The 17,346-nt window shown below is 49.8% G+C and overlaps 1 protein-coding gene across 1 annotated transcript in view; it reads left to right on the top strand.

The window, feature by feature from the left end:
- Positions 1-10,717, top strand: part of FMOD (fibromodulin) — an 11,318-nt gene extending 601 nt beyond the window's left edge. The window contains exons 2-3 of the mRNA XM_007522114.3: positions 1,894-2,881; positions 8,956-10,717. Of these exons, the coding sequence (XP_007522176.1) occupies positions 1,903-2,881; positions 8,956-9,107 (1,131 nt within the window). The 5' untranslated portion in view covers positions 1,894-1,902 and the 3' untranslated portion in view covers positions 9,108-10,717. The remainder of the gene's footprint in view (positions 1-1,893; positions 2,882-8,955) is intronic.
- Positions 10,718-17,346: the final 6,629 nt, after the last annotated feature.

Below are 17,346 nucleotides of genomic sequence, written 5' to 3'. Positions count from 1 at the left end.
TCGGGTTTGACCTCCTCACCTCTGAGAGGAGAGAGAGAGCTGGTCCTTGGGAGCAAAGAAGTGGAAGAGCAGCAGGAAGCCCTGAGTAACCTCCCCCCACCCACAGAACTCTGAGCCCAGGAGGGTCCCCAGAATTGAGGGAAGTGAGCACAGCAGTAGTGCTGAGAGAAGGGGCAGAGTGAGGAGAGGCATGGACATCCTCAGAGGCTTCTAAGGGGAGGCCAGCATGGGCCAAATGCACAGCCCTGGAAATTTGAGGCTCTAGCAGGAAGGTGGCTCCCATCTGCCAAGGTGCTCAGTCTGCAAGAAGGAGCCATGGAGACAGAAGGTCACTGTGCCAGCCCCCGACAGCCACCCCAGTCCTGCAGCAGCCCAGGACTGTGCATGGAAAAATGTGCTCCTGGCAGTGAGCTGCCCCGCCCGTCTTCTGTCCCGGCCAGCACCAGACCCAGTCAGTGTGCCCAGGCAGTGGGCAGTTGGGCTGGCTTCTAGAAACACTGTGGGCTCTTTGTGTGGGGCCCAGGATTACCTGAGAATATGCCAGGGTGCCTCTGCTCAGTGTCCCAGAGGCCAGGGGCATGGAGCAGGCCCAAGGGGACCTCTCTCAGGAGGCAGAGAGACATAGTGGCAGGCAGGTCCTAGTGTCACTGTCTGGGTCCTTCCCATCAGTTCATGTGTTTGACGTTGGCTTTCAGATCCTTTCCTTCTGCCTGTCACCCCCAGTGAGAACCAGCAGCAAAGTGGAGGAGGTACATGGCTCTTCTGAGATTGAGGCAGAATCAGCTTCCTCCATCCAAGCACCATGTTCCTACCTCAATGCATCAGCCACAGGCATGCAGAGCAGGTGCCTGAGGGGAGGCCACTGCAGGGCCAGGCCCTCATCTTCCATGCCTTTAGTGTCCCTCTCAGGTGACATCAAATCCATCCGTATCTCTGTTCTTAGCTCACCAGCATCCATGCTAAAAGGCAAAAACCAGCTGGCAATGTGTGTGGCCTTGGTGGCCCTCATGTCACTGAAGGCCAAGCCACCATCCCCTGGGCATGCAGGAGAGTCTCAGTTCCCCCTTCCCTTTAGGTTGCCCCCATTTCTCCTGCCTCCGAATAATGGTGTTCATGGTGGAGCACGAGGAACACGAACAGCCTACTAGACAAGCTGCCCCAGGCGACAGCCCGGAGCACTGAGTCAGAGACTCTGGGGGACAGGTGCAGACTGAGTACCAGTGTCCCCAGCCTGGAGGGACCTGCAGCCGTTGCATGAAGCCCTGGTGCTACCACAAGGCAGTGTAGCCACAGAGGGTGCTTACACCCACTGACAGATCCCAGCACTATAGAGCTGAGCCCAAGCTCCACAGTGGCTGCAGGGGATTGCACTGCTCCCCTAAAGCCCAAAACCCAAACCACAGTCAGCTGAAAGACTGAAAGTGAAAGAGTTCAGATCTGACCTGCTGCAGGGGTGGTTCGGGGGTAGAATTTCTCACCTGCCAGGTCTGCTCCATTGAGGTTTCCAGCCACTCCAGGGTTTCCCAGAGACAAGGGGGAAGCCAGGAGAATTTTTTTTTTTCCCTTGGACCCTTGGAAAGGATCACTTCATACTTGGGTTCTTGGAAAATATTATTTCTCTGGGGAATCCAAACTGGACATGAGTTCAGGCCTGAAAAGCACCCCCACAGACACTGTAGCCTCCACCTCCACAGTGTAGCATTTGGCTCCTCCGTTGCCCCCCTCTCGAGGTGTATAAAGAGCTGCCCCTCAAAAAAAAAAGATGTAGCAGCACCCCCACCCCAGTCCCTCTGTGTCCAGAGGAAAACTCCCAGAGGGCCTGGCTCTCCAGCCCTGTCTCCCCACCTCACTCACCCTTGCTTGCTCTTCTCTCCCCCATCCTCCACCCCACAGAGAGACGCTATGCAGTGGGCCTCCCTCCTCCTGCTGGTGGGGCTCTGTTCCCTCTGCGGGGCCCAGTATGACGATGACAACTACTGGTGGCTCCAATACCTCCGCAGCCAGCAGTCCACCAGCTATGACCCCTACGAGCCATACCCCTATGAGCCCTATGAGCCATACCCCTACGGGGTGGATGAAGGCCCGGCCTATGCCTACGGCTCCCCACCTCAGCCGGAGCCCCGAGACTGCCCCCAGGAGTGCGACTGCCCGCCCAACTTTCCCACGGCCATGTACTGCGATAACCGCAACCTCAAGTACCTGCCCTTCGTGCCCTCCCGCATGAAGTACGTCTACTTCCAGAACAACCAGATCACCGCCATCCAGGAAGGTGTCTTTGACAATGCCACCGGGCTACTCTGGGTCGCCCTCCACGGCAACCAGATCACCAGCGACAAGGTGGGCAGGAAGGTCTTCTCCAAGCTGCGGCACCTGGAGAGGCTGTACCTGGACCACAACAACCTGACCCGCATGCCCGGCCCCCTGCCCCGCTCCCTGAAGGAGCTGCATCTTGACCACAACCAGATCTCCAGGGTCCCCAACAATGCCCTAGAGGGGCTGGAGAACCTCACCGCGCTGTACCTCCACCACAACGAGATCCAGGAAGTGGGCAGTGCTATGAGGGGCCTCCGCTCACTCATCTTGCTGGACCTGAGTTATAACCACCTGAGGAGGGTGCCTGATGGGCTTCCCCCTTTGCTGGAGCAGCTGTACCTAGAGCACAACAATGTCTACTCGGTCCCTGACAGCTACTTCCGGGGTTCACCCAAGCTGTTGTATGTGCGTCTGTCCCACAACAGCCTCACCAACAATGGCCTCGCCTCAGGCTCCTTCAACTCCAGCAGCCTCCTGGAGCTCGACCTCTCCTATAACCAGCTGCAGAAGATCCCCCCAGTCCACACCAACTTGGAGAACTTCTACCTGCAGGGCAACAGGATCAATGGTGAGGCCTTGGCAAGGAAGGGTGTGGGGGAGGGCGGGGGGGGGTGGGTAGCACATGCCTGAGATCCACTAAAAAGACCCTGTTCTGAATGTTCATGGTCACACGGAAGTAATAGAAGTAGGGAACCTCCCTGCCTAGGAGGCAAGCTCTCAGATTCCACAAGCATTCTGGGGAAACCCAGGAGAACTGGGGGGGGGGAGGTGTTCTTGGGAAGAAGACTTCCCAGGAAAGGTAAGAGGACACTGATTGCAGGGACACAGGACAAATCCCTCTGGGAAGTGGAAGGGACACAGGATAAAGTGCTCTGGGAAGTGGAAGGGCCACAGAGAAGCCTGGCAGCTAGCAGGGCACAGCCAAGGCTATCCCTGCATCTGAGAGGTGGGCTTGGAGGGGAAGGACAATTCATAGAGTGGGGTTTCAGCTGGACTTCCCAGGTCCCTCTTGGGAGGAAGGTGGGACCTAAGAATCCACAGGCCATTACTTACTGTCCCAGAAAAGTCTGTGTCCCCTAGTCCCACGTGATCAGTTCTCACCTCTGCAGCCTGGGTTGTGCTTGGTATTTGTTTTATAATGTATTTTTTTTTTTTTGTACATGGCAGCTGGTGGGCGGGAATGGACGGTCTGAGCTGAATACAGTACTTGTTCTGGTCAGTTCTCCCTGGAGTCCAAGGCACACCTGGTGACAGGGCACAGGTGCTCTCAGGGCAACATGAACCGAACCCCAACAGAGACGGAGGGTGATGGGCAGAACACCGAACTTCTTGTCTTCCAAGCACTTCCCAACAAAAGTTTAAAAGCACAAAATACAGTCTTGCCTTGAGGACTGAAATCTCCATTCCAATGGAGTTGTTAGTGGCTCTGCTCCCCCCAACCCCAAGCCCCAGCGCACTGTGTTCAGAACATACTTACGTTACCCCAGAGCCTCTGATATCCCATCCTAGCTGGAAATTACTGTGTCAGCCTAGCAGTTAACCTCCTGGCCCCTGCCAGGACACTTCCTAGGGAATGACAGACTCATTACTGGCCATCGGCAGAGGGCTCTGAAGAGGAGCCTTCCTGTAACAGCAGCACCATCAAAGCAGCATTGAGCACGGCGTCTTCCTCCCTCCCTCCCATCCCTGTTTCCTCCTGTGCTCAGGAAACAGATCAGTCATTTGGCAGGATGTTAACAAGCTGGACAGCGAGGTGACAGGCACAGTCACAGAGGCTGGCTGTCAGCAAGAGCTGACACGTCTGATCCTCTGGTCTGAAGTGTCAGACACTGTCACCAACTGTCCAAGCCATTTGGTACCCAAAGTCTCTTTCTTTTCTTCTTTTATTTATTTATTTTTAATTTCTCCCATGTTCAGGAGGCTAATCCAATATAGCCGTAAGGTTCATATGAGAGAATTAAAACTAGTATTTTCACTTATTCACAGAAAACTTGAGGGGATTGTACAACAATTATCCAGATTACCCCCCACCCTGATATATGCTTAGCGTTCTCCATCATCAACATCGTCCTCCACACCGGTACATTTGTCACCACTGATGAGTCTACTCTGATACGTCCTCATCTCCCGGAGTCCCCGGGTTACGTTATGGTTTGTTACTGGTTTCGTGCAGTCTTTAGTGGTGGACAAATGTGTATCCTATGATCACGCTGTATTTTTAGCCCTAAAACTCTTCTGTGCTCTGCTTACCCTCTGCCCATTCCTGGCTCTTGGCAACTGCTAATATTTTCACTGTCTTCATGCTTTGCCTTTCCCAGAAGGTGATGGGGTATCATAGTCCCTCGAGGGGCAGTTCTCTATGATGTCACATGCTGCAATGAATTTGACATTTACCATTGGCTGTCTATCACCCCTCCCAGAAGACATCATCATGTACCTGCCATCCCCACTGAGTCCAGAATTGTCACATCAGCAACGTGACACTGTATGCTGTGCCTCATCAGAGTCTGACCTGTGACACAAAGAGCAGCTGTCCTGGGGGAGCCCCATTAGTGACTGCTTAGACAGGACAGGCTTCTCCACAGGGCCTTATCACCTCCCTGCTTTCACACAGAGCCAAAGGCTCTGGCCGAGTGTCACAAGATCCTGCAAGAAAAATTCTCCAGTAACTTAAATACCTCCCAATATTTCAACCCCTTCTTGAACAATGTAAGCCAAATCCTTTTTATCTATTATGTTTGGTCTCTCTCTTTTCTTTGATTTTTCTCTTTAGGCAGAATAACACAGATTCCTTGTTTTCCTTAATTAATGAATACTGTAATGTGCTCAGTCTGGGCCCAGACATATAATTTTAAAACCAGTGCACAATAAGGATTATTATTATCTTTTCCTCTCCTTGCCACTTTGAAGCTCACAGGCATAGCTTTGTTTTCTCATTATTAACATTAGTTTTGCACTGTAGGAATGAGGAGACTAAAAAAAGAAAAAAAAAAAAAGAATGGGAAGACTGAGGCAGAATGGAGCAAAAACTATCACTCTCCGTCACTGAGACTGTGTGTTGGGATGTCCAAAAAGTCATGATGTATTTTTCTATGTTCTCCTATGCAAAAATGTGTCATGCCTTTTCCTACTGCCCAATAATATGAAGGCCCAGTCCCCTGCTTTCAACATCCAGGGGCCTGAAGCCAGACTCTGTGGCTGAAAGTGCAAGGACTAGCTCTCCAATCCAGTCCCCTGGAAGGAAAGGCAGTTCCCCAGCCCCAGCCCCAGCCCCTCTTGGGCACATATGAGGGACAGCCATACAGCACACAGCATACAGCATACAGCATACAGCATACAGCCATACAGCATACAGCATACAGCCATACAGCATACAGCATACAGCCATACAGCATACAGCCATACAGCATACAGCATACAGCCATACAGCCATACAGCCATACAGCCATACAGCCATACAGCCATACAGCATACAGCATACAGCCATACAGCCATACAGCCATACAGCATACAGCATACAGCCATACAGCATACAGCATACAACATACAGCATACAGCATACAGCATACAGCCATACAGCCATACAGCCATACAGCATACAGCATACAGCCATACAGCCATACAACATACAGCATACAGCTATACAGCATACAGCCATACAGCATACAGCCATACAGCATACAGCATACAGCCATACAGAATACAGCATACAGCATACAGCATACAGCCATACAGTCATACAGCATACAGCCATACAGCCATACAACATACAGCATACAGCCATACAGCATACAGCCATACAGCATACAGCCATACAGCATACAGCATACAGCCATACAGCATACAGCATACAGCCATACAGTCATACAGCATACAGCCATACAGCCATACAGCATACAGCATACAGCCATACAGCATACAGCATACAGCATACAGCCATACAGCATACAGCCATACAGCCATACAGTCATACAGCCATACAGCATACAGCCATACAGCATACAGCCATACAGCATACAGCATACAGCCATACAGAATACAGCATACAGCATACAGAATACAGCCATACAGTCATACAGCATACAGCCATACAGCCATACAACATACAGCATACAGCTATACAGCATACAGCCATACAGCATACAGCCATACAGCATACAGCATACAGCATACAGCCATACAGCATACAGCATACAGCATACAGCCATACAGTCATACAGCATACAGCCATACAGCATACAGCATACAGCCATACAGCATACAGCATACAGCATACAGCCATACAGCATACAGCCATACAGCCATACAGTCATACAGCCATACAACATACAGCCATACAGCCATACAGCCATACAGCATACAGCTATACAGCATACAGCCATACAGCCATACAGCATACAGCATACAGCTATACAGCATACAGCCATACAGCATACAGCCATACAGCATACAGCCATACAGCATACAGCCATACAGCATACAGCCATACAGCATACAGCCATACAACATACAGCCATACAACATACAGCCATACAGAGAGTGGAGGCATGGGGATGGGGGTGGGGATGGTGTGGTTAAAATTCTCCTCTGAAGGAGGAAATAAGGAAGAACAGGAACCAAAGGGTGTTCAGGGAGTGGAGACACCCCCTTTCTTACATCAGTGTCACCCTCAGTTTTTCCAGCCTCAAAGCAGCCAGGAAAACTGTTGGGCACTGGGATTCACAGCTTTGGGAGAGATCAGGGCCGGGAAGCTCCATCAGGAGAGACTCGGAAAGTCTTATGTCAGTGTTTAATCTGGGCTGGAATGTACCTCCCTGTGTCTGCAAACAGAAGCTATTCGTGAGCTTGGGAGGCGACGCACAGGGGCTGGGGTTGTCTGGACACAGCCAGCCTCCAGCCACCTCAGTATTTATACATAACCAATTAGGGTCCAGGATTTGGGGCTCCACTCTGGAGAAGAGACTTCCCCACAGTCCCCTGCAAGGCTGGAAGTGATGTATAAATTGGGACTCTTTACTGGAGCCCAAGGCTACCTCCAAACCTCTTTCTACACAGCCCTAGGCTGAGGCTCTGCCCACCCCAGCCTACTTAGAAGCCACTTGATCTGTTTGCTGGGTCATAAAAGGAACATTCCAGATCTTTTTTTTTTTCTTTCCATGTAGGCCTTTTTTTTTATATCTTTACTTATTAGATAGAGACAGCCGGAAATCGAGAGGGATTGGGGAGACAGACAGGGAGAAAGGAAGAGAGATAGAGAGACACCTGCAGCACTGCTTCACCACTTGTGAAGCTTTCTCCCTGCAGGTGGGGACACCAGCTGCTCCGTCCTGGGCCCTTGTGCATTATAACATGTGTGCTCAACCAGGTGCACCACCACTGGGTGCCTACATTCCAGATCTTTTACCCCAGATGAATGCTTTGCAGAGACAGGTATTCTTGTCTGCCCTGCTTTGCCCAGGGTCAGTGTCCTTTGGGTCAGAGATCCTGTCAGTACAGCTGACAGTGTAGCAGAGCCCCAAAGCTGCATGCTAATTTCAAGTACATGTCAGCCTATCCATACATTTTCCTTGTCACCTTCATTGTCACTTCCTTCTCTCCCTAACACTGTCACCCATACAAAGAGAGTCAGGCTAGCCTTTCCATCACACTCCCTGCCCAGCTCTGGGCAACACACACAGCCCCTGAGTCCCCACCCCCAAGGTTCCCACTGCAGGCTCATCCCCTCCCTGAGCTGTGGGACATTGCCCCCCCAGACCTCCAAGAGCTACTTCCCTGAAGTCCTTGTGACCTGCTGGGGGCTTTCCTGCTGGAGCTCTGGCCTAATTACTTTCCATTTCCTGACCCAGTAGAGGGCAGCAGAACAGGCTGCCTTAGCAGACCTGAAAGAGAGCAGGGGAATTGGGTGATTGATAGCTGAGGGGTTATATTGGAACCAAACAGAACTGCTGTATCTATTGAGATTATGTGATGGGGGTGCTCACCCCCAAAAAAGGAACTTCATTTGAGAGTTAAGCAAAGAAAAAAAGGGCCAGGGGTTAGATCTTGGTCATAAGGAAAAAAACGCAGAAGGCAATAGGTTTATTTATTTGACTTTTGCAGCCCATATTCAGCTATGAATTTCTGATTCCATTAGCCTGGGAGCCTGACTGGCTTGTTTGTCGAGGGGCAGAATGGAAATGGGCACCCTCAAAACTCCAGCTCACAAGGACCCTTGTCTCTTTAATTTCCTGCCTCTTTCCATATCTGCAAAGGACAGGAAATATTTCTGATTTACGCCTCATAGCAATTCAGCAAAGCCCTCCCTTTCCAGAGCAATCAAGCGCTTCACAGCTGCTGGACTTTGCTCTGTCTGCCTGCTGCCTCCCCCTGCTGCACACAGATGGTAAAAGACCAGGTCCCAGCTGCAAGGACACTCAAGGACTTTCCCGGACTGAGGAGTCCTGCACAGGTTGGGGGCCAGGGAAGGGAGCAGACGGAGCTGCAGGCGCTGACAGTTCGCTGTCCCGCCCCCTAGCGGTGCACGTCGGTATGACGCCAATCCTGCAAAAATGATCCACCCGGTAGTCCCATACTGTGCATAGCAAACCAACGTTGGGCTTCTCTAACTCACCACCCGCCTCCCCATCCCTTTTGTGCCTGCAGAGTTCTCCATCAGCAGCTTCTGCAGTGTGGTGGACGTGATGAACTTCTCCAAGCTGCAGGTGCTGCGCCTGGACGGGAACGCCATGAACCGCACGGCCATGCCGGTGGACGCACCGCTCTGCCTGCGCCTGGCCAGCCTCATCGAGATCTGAGGCACGGGGGAGGCCCCCAGGCCCCACCGCATTCGGCTTGATGGTTTGGTTTGGCTTTTGCTGGAAGGTCTGGGTGCAGGCCAGGTGACAGAAAGCCACAGGCTTCATCTGCACCCTTCGTCCCTGGGGCGGAGAGGGGGGGAGGTGTTGAGAAGAGACAGCTTTCTGCAGAAGTGGTGGCCTGAGGAAGCGACCCCTGAATCTCACTGCCCTTATATTCTTCCTGATGATCCAGCGTCCTGAAATTTTACACGCTGCTTGGGCAATGATCTTTCCAGTAAGCAGACCCTGTTTCTGACCAGCACTGGGCTGGCCTGTTCATGCCTTGCCCCCCTCCTCGCTTCTCTCTCCTCACTGCTAGCATGGGCTTCTTGCACAAAAGCGTCCTCTGGAAATATTCCTTCATTCGGCCTCATTCCAGACACCCCTTTTGAGCCTTAGGCAGTGGTCAGAGACCCAGGCTTCTAGCTGTGCAGAGAGCCTTTGCGCGTGTGTCTAGTGGTGAGGGTGGGGGTAGGGATGGGCGTGGTGGACATGACTCACCTCCCCACACCCTAGCCCACCTCCATGAAATCCACCACATTGGTAGTGCCAAATATTGTGACAATATTCACAGGCTAATGGGGGAGCAGACTCCAGCCTTGGGTTTAATGAATTGAGGGTGGAGATGGTGGGGGGGGGGGGGAAGGGGTTATACTTGAGCAGCTGGGCACTTCTTAGAAGTCAGATGAATTTTCAAAAAGAAAAAACCAGATTGCACTTAAGATACCTGCCCAGCTCCAGGCAAGCACAACTCGTGTCAGCAGCCCAGTGATCCAGCCCCTCCCAGCATGCTGTGCGCCCCACTGGGTCTTTCTGCTCTAAGGTGCAGGCCATATGGTTTTTGAGGCCTGAGCAAGGGAAATTAGGTCCCTTAGTGGAAAGGTCAACACCCCAATGGAGGACATAGGTCCCCACCAGTAATGGACTTGCCTGCGAGTCCAAAGGAAGAAGCTGGATTTCACTGTAGTAACTGACGAGGCCTCCCACCAGCCACAGTACAGAGTCCCAGCCCAGGCTGGGAGTGCTGCCTGGGTCCAAAGCATTCAGGTCAGGCACTAGGTCCTGCTTAAGCTGAGTGTGAGATGCCCTGCTTGCACAGCTCGGGGTTGCCTGCTGGTTCCTGGAGATGTCTGTTGCTTTAGAGCTTCCAGCTTCTGAAAGGCAGCGTGGCCTGGGGCCTCACCCACCTGCTCTTTTGGACACCACTGGGTCTGGGCAATCTGAGCCAAGGCTGGAGCAGGTGGGGGAGCGCTGGCCCTCGCTGTCCCCTGCCCCAGTGTCCATACGTCCTGATGCTCGCTGTACTTCAAAGCAGCTTCCCTGTGAAGCGAAGGAGGGTGGGAGAAAGGGGATCTTCACTGTACGTTCTTGGCTCCAGACCCTGAAATCCACAAAAGCCAAACCAGCTCATTTCAACACAGGAGCTCTGCTGTGAGGGGCAAGGCTGCCCCCTGCCCCAGGGCTCTCAGAAGGCATCTGCATGTAACACCATCATGTCTGTATAAAGGAAACTTATTATAGGAAAAGCATGGTGGCCACCTGACCAATAAAGTTATCTTTCAATTGCACCTGCATGACGGGAGTAATTTAAGGCCGACATTGTGGGTTACCCTGTGGGTGGAGTCACATGGGTCTGGGATTGGAAGAGTCCATCTTCTTGGCTGTTCTACTCACGTGATGTTAAGAGACAAGAAAGAAAAAGGGGCAGGCAACAGTGGCACACCACTGAGCATACACATAATACTATGCACAGGGAACTGGCTTTGAGCGCCCAGCTCCCCCCACCCCCCAACACACACACAAAGGGTGAAACAGGTCTGCAGATGTCTATATTTCTCTCACTATCTCACCTCCTCAATTTCTCTCTGGTCTAGACAATAAAGTAGAAAGGAAAACATAAATTTTAAAAAGGGAGTAGGGAATGGCCACCAGAAGCAGTGGTTTTGAGTACAGAGTCCCAGCGATAACCCTGATGGTAATAAAAAGAAACAGGAGGAGGAAGAAGAGAGGGATGGGGAGGAGAAGGAAAGTCAACTGTATAAAAGCTCTAGTTTGGGAGTCCAGTGGTAGCGCAGTGGGTTAAGCACAGGGGGCGCAAAGCACAAGGACCAGTGTAAGGATCCCAGTTCGAGCCCCCGGCTCCCCACCTCCAGGGGAGTCACTTCACAGGCCGGTGAAGCAAGTCTCCAGGTGTCTGTCTTTCTCTCCCCCTCTCTGTCTTCCCCTCCTCTCTCCATTTCTCTCTGTTCTATCCAACAATGATGACATCAATAATAATAACTACAACAATAAAACGACAAGGGCAACAAAAAAAGGGAATAAATAAATATTTTTTTAAAAAGCTCTAGTTACCCAATCTTGTGTTCTGGAAGTTTTGGGGTTTTTTTTTTTGGGGGGGGAGATACAAAATAGCTTTATTGGAGGATCCTAGTCTAGGAGGGGGCAATGAGAGAGCTCTGGGTGGTGGAAGCCTGAGAGTGATCAGGGGGCTCATGACCAGGACACCACAAGATGAGAGTCCTGGGGCTGGTGGGCCTGGAGGCAGCAGCGGGAGCCAAAATCAGAGGCTGATGCAGCAGGCCTTTCTCTCGCTGGTGCCCGACTCCTGGCCAGGCTGGGCACTGCCCAGGGTGATGGCATTGGTCCAGCTGCTGTTGTGTCGCTGCTTGGACACCTTGGTGAATATCTCTTTGAGAACTGTCTCGAAGGCCAGCTCACCATTGGTGAAGTCCAAGGCAGAAGTCTCCAGAAAGAGCGGCTCATTGTTTGGGTAGTGCTGGGGATTGAACCCAGGAACTAGAAGCCTCAGGTATGAAAGTTTTTTGCATAATTCTTACCCAGACGTCTCCCCAGTGCCTCAATCAAATGTTTATGACATGCATTTGCTGCACATTAAACATTTGGCTGGGGCTGGGGAGACAGCATAATGGTTATACAATGCTCTGGAGGTTTTTAATACTCCCTTCCATGTGGTACCCAAGAAATAAGCAACTACTTGTGTTTCCTTTTTTTACCACTTTCATGTCTTCTTAGCAGAGCCAAGTTTGTCAGTTCTGAAGCTGGCAGGGTCTTTGCATTTGTTGTCTTAGCTGCTCCTGCCCTCTAGTGGTGATTAAGCAGAACTGAGGCTGGGTGCCTTCGAAAAGAAAAAAAAGTCCTTCCTTTAAAAAAAAATGAGAAAGATAAGAGGGAAGGAAGGAAGGAGAGAGAGGTATTGAGAGAGACATTACTCTGGTAGAAGTGCTGCCAGGGATTGAACTCAGAACCTCATGTTTGAGAGTCCACTATGCTACCTCCCAGACCACCTTTCCATTCTTTCTCATTCATCCTCTCCAGGTGCATTTCCTGAAATTCTGTAAGTGGCATCTGCTGTTCTAGGTGCCTCGCAAATTTTCCATTTAGGTATACAGACCAAGCTCTATCTATTGTCCAATTGGAGAAATATCAGTAGCAACTACTGACTGAATGTTAATGAGGCCTGTGAACTTCTGTTCATGGCATGTTGCAAACTTTGCAAGTCCACTCTAAGCCAGAGCAAAGGAACCAGTCTTCATTCTCTGCTGGAGAACTGGGCTGGGCTGGGAATGTGTCAGAAGGTCAGAAAAAAGCAGGACTCCACCCACAGGCCTGTCTTCTGGGAAGGTGAGGGTGTCCTTCCAGGCTACAAGGAGGCACTCTCTGCTTCCTGTTGACTTTCCCTTTTCCAGAAAAGCACATGTTTTTATCTTGCCCCTTACTTTTAGTCTTGGAGATCAAATAGCCAAAAGCAGAAAGAGAAGAGAAAGCTGAATTCAGGAAGTCTAAAGCAATCTACTCTGAATTACCAATTAAATGAAGTACGTCGTGTGAAGATGTTCCTCTGAATCCATCTGGTCAACAATTCTAGAGAAAATAATGTAGCCCAATAGCTGAAAAACCTTAGTGTTACTACTGTAGTCTATGAGACTAGGACACCCTAATAACTAATGCAAACTAAGTCAGCATAGTTTTGGGATTACATAAAATATTGTGTCCTTGTTGGCAAAAAATAAATAAATAAAAGCAAAAAACAAAAACATGGCTAACTCCCATGTAGTGTCTTATTATCCCTGTTGACCTCTTAGCAGCTCTCACCAGCATCCCAGATGAGGCAGAACAAGGAGAAGAAGCAGCTGGAGCCAGGCTCGGGTTCTCTGTAAGTCTCCCTGGTTTTGCGATCCAGGCCTTCTCAAGGGCAACAAGCATCAGCCATCGCACTTGCTGGCTGTTTTTCCTTCTGGTTACCATACCATTTAATCAGTACTTACTATGGGCTGGGAGCATTGTTTACGCTACTTGTTAGCAGTCCTCACCCTTCCATGCCAAACTGTTATTTACCATATGTTACTGGCAGGGAAACTGAGGCACTAAGGGACTGAGGTCAGGCTTATCAAGGAAGAAAGACTCAAAGCCAGAGTCTGATCCCAGGATAGCAAGGTCTCCTTGCTTATCTCCGCTGCCTGGTGTCTGCTGTGCTATCATGGAGACCTGAAGTGCTGGAGGAAGGAAGAGTTCTGGGGCAGCTGGGAGGAGGCCGGGGCTGGTGGGCTGCCATCAGTGGATGAAGCCAGCTGACTTTTTTATGGTGGGTGTAAATTCATATGCAAGCACTCTCACTCCCGGTATGAATTTTCCACTTAAAAGTCATTCTCCATCAATACATGTTTACTGGGCGGCCTTGAGCAGGCACTGAGGGTACAGCAAAAGCAACGAGTTCCTGCCTTCGAGGGGCTTAAGGACGAATGCAGTGATAAACACTGAACAACAGTAAAGATTTAAAAACCTTCCCAATGGGGAATGTCATGCATGTACAAACTATTGTATTTACTGTTGAATATAAAACATTAATTCCCCAATAAAGAAATTAAAATAAAATAAATATAAATAAATAAAAACCTTCCCAAGGGCCAGAGAGATAGCTCGCTGGGTGGGGTGCTTGCCTTGACCTATACATCGTCCAGGTTCTAGCTCCAGCACCACATGGGAGGTGCTATGGTGTGGTGATATCTCTCCCTCTCTCTTTCCCAGTGTGTGTGTGTGTGTGTGTGTGTGTGTGTGTGTGTGTGTGTGTTTCTGTGTGTCTGTCTTTCTACCTAAATGAAAAATCAGCCCAGAGTCATGAAACCACACATGTACAAGGCCCTGGCTTTGCAAAAGAAAAAGAAGAAGGAGAAGGAGAAGGAGAAGGAGAAGGAGAAGGAGAAGGAGAAGGAGAAGGAGAAGGAGAAGGAGAAGGAGAAGGAGAAGGAGAAGAAGAAGAAGAAGAAGAAGAAGAAGAAGAAGAAGAAGAAGAAGAAGAAGAAGAAGAAGGGCCATGTAGTTACAAACTGAGAAGAGACTGTGAAGGGGATAAACTCAGGTCTACATGAGGCTTATCAAGGAGTCTGGCCTGGACTGTAGCTTCAGGGCAGATAGTATGAGACCTGGAGACAGACTAGGGTGCAGATGAGAAGGTAGGAACCTAGGCACTTAACAGCATAAACACCAAGACACTAAAAGACAGTGGAAATGGCCATAACACATAGACTAGGGTTCCAAAGGTTGTAATTGGAGCCCTAGGCAAAATAAAACCATCTCTATTCTCTGATTTCAAACACAAGTATCAGCGTCCCAAAGCCCTGCCCAATGACCAGCCTTACAAAGTCCCACAGTTCTGCCTTTTAGCCACTAGAGAGAAGCTTCTCACTTAGATTTTCTGAAATCCTCAGGGCTTCAATCCATGCCCACTTTCTCCCAACCTTTATGATCGGCCCCATTGGACACTGACCAAAATAAAGGCCCCAGAAGGCACATGTGGCCAGGAAATGGTGGCTTTTTTGTGCTGTGAACCCCTGTAGCAATTCTGGTGAAGTCTATGTATGTCTTCTCAAAACTTATTTACTTTTTTATTTACTATTTTTTTCTCTTGCCATCAGGGTTATTGTGGTGCTCAGTTCCTGCATGACAAATCCATTTCTTCTGATGGCTACTTTTCCCTTTTTCCCCCCTCTTTTATTTGATAAGACAAAGGTAAATTGAGAGGGTAGAGGGAGAGAAAGCCACCTGCAGCACTGCTTCACTGCTCCAGAAGCGTCCTCCCTGCAGATGGAGAACAGAGGCTTGAACCTGCATCCTTGGGCATATTAATGTGTGCACTTAATGGGGTACCCAGTCTCTCAAAATATTTTTAAAGGCATAAAGTACATAGGATTCCCAAAGAAATTTTCCAATATACTGAAATAGTTACCACAATATATAAATTGAATATAGAATAAAGAATGACAGTTACATTTAGTGCAGGAAATATCAAGACCAAGGCCCAAGTCTAATTAACTAGCATCATGACTACAGTGAATGACCAAGACTCAGAGACTGCTAACACCACAGTGGTTCATCATGAACAATGAACAATGGACAGAAATTTTTCACGGTTTTGCTGCAGAGTTTGGTGGGGATGATAGTAATTAGTATGTATGTTGTCTTGGGCATTTAAAAGACACTTAGCGGGCCAGGCAGTGGCACACCTAGTTGGTTGCACATATCATCATGTGCAAAGACCCAGGTTCAAGCCCCCAGCCCCTACATGTGGGGGTGGGGGGGCAGTTAATGAGTGGTGAAGCAGTGCTGCAGGTCTCTCTCTCTATCTACCTATCTATCTCTATCTACCCCCCAATGATAACAATAATTATATTTAGCTGATCTGAGAGCCCATGAGGCAGTTTGATCCTGATGAGAATGAAAAGTGTTGACAAAACATCTCTCCTTTTTTTTTTTTTTTTGATGCAACATTGGAGAATGAGCCAATTGGAGAATGAGTGACCTCTCCAGCCTAGTATTTTTATTCTACATCCTGAGAGAGAAAGGAGAAACAGAGAGAGATACCACAGAACCACTCTACCATCCAGATGGGCCCTTAGTGCTATCTGTGGTGTTGGGGAGCTGACCAGGGCCTCCATCACAGTAAGCTGTGAGCTCTGCCCACTGGGCTATCTCCCAGATCTCGTCATCTTTTTAAAGAGGAAGGCGAGGAGGGCAGCATGAGTAAAGCTACAGGAAAAACCTCTTCTGTCATGTTCCATCTCTCTGGTGCCAGGGCCAGGGTCAGATTTGTCATAGAATGCTCGGCACCCCTGAGCACTTGTGGTCCTCTGATTTAAGCAGCTGGGGGGAACTGGCAGTTGAGCCTCTGGGTGAATGAGGTCACCGTGCTCTGCCCAAAGAGAGCAAACACATTGCTCAGTGCAGTGCCACTAGAATGTCCAGAGCAGCAAACCTTCCAGGAAGCCTGGTCACTCCCTGGGGACAGAGGCCACATGTGACTTGAGAAGGACTGGCACACTAGGCTGAGCCAACCACTAAGCACTTCATGCAGCCTGGGGAGAGAAGAGGAAGTTGAGTTCAGAGAGGCTGAACAGGACAAAAGGGCCAAGCGGACCCCACCTGATGGTGCTGGGCTCCAGCAGGAACTGCAGACACTGGTGACAAAGGGACGGTTCCCAGCCTTGTGTGCGGGATGCCAGCTGCAGTCAGGGGAGGATCAGAGAGAATCACACTTGACCCAGTTTGAGAAATAAAAGCAGAAAATGGGTCAGAGTTTCAAGAAGAAATAAGAAGGCCTGCCTACAGAAGCCAGAATGTTTGGAAAGCGGATGCGTTTCATCTTGAAATCCAGTAGGGGGTACCAGCAGCGTGGCCCAATACCCCCCACAACATACACACACCGTAAGATCACATTTTAAGGCTTTGAGTGGACATAAATGGGGAGGTGTGAAAATTCAATCCACAATCCACTATGATCTACAAGGTCTCTTCTAAAGAAGCCTGCAGGGGCACTGTGTAAAGTGTCAGTAAGATGGTTCCTGAGCTTGGGGACAGGATGCCAGCCAGCCAGCAGGGCCGTGCGGACACCACATGTGCACCAACTGCAAACGAGAAAGGAGGGCATCTTTCCAGGCTGTTGTAAACAGACAATGTCAACAAAATGAAAAGACAGCCTACTGAATGGGAGGAAGTATTTGCAAAGCACAGATCTGGTGGGCGGTTAATATCCAAAACACATTTTTTTAATTTCCTTATTGGGGAATTAATGTTTTACATTCAACAGTAAATACAGTACTTTGTACATGCATAACATATCTCAGTTTTCCATATAACAATACAACCCCCACTAGGTTCTCTGTCACCCTCTTTGGACCTGTAC

This window comes from Erinaceus europaeus, chromosome 19 (genome assembly GCF_950295315.1).
Source record: "Erinaceus europaeus chromosome 19, mEriEur2.1, whole genome shotgun sequence".
NCBI classification, from domain to species: Eukaryota; Metazoa; Chordata; class Mammalia; order Eulipotyphla; family Erinaceidae; genus Erinaceus; species Erinaceus europaeus.
The sequence above is the reverse complement of the archived record's forward strand: the minus strand, read 5'-3'. Positions and strand labels throughout refer to the sequence as shown.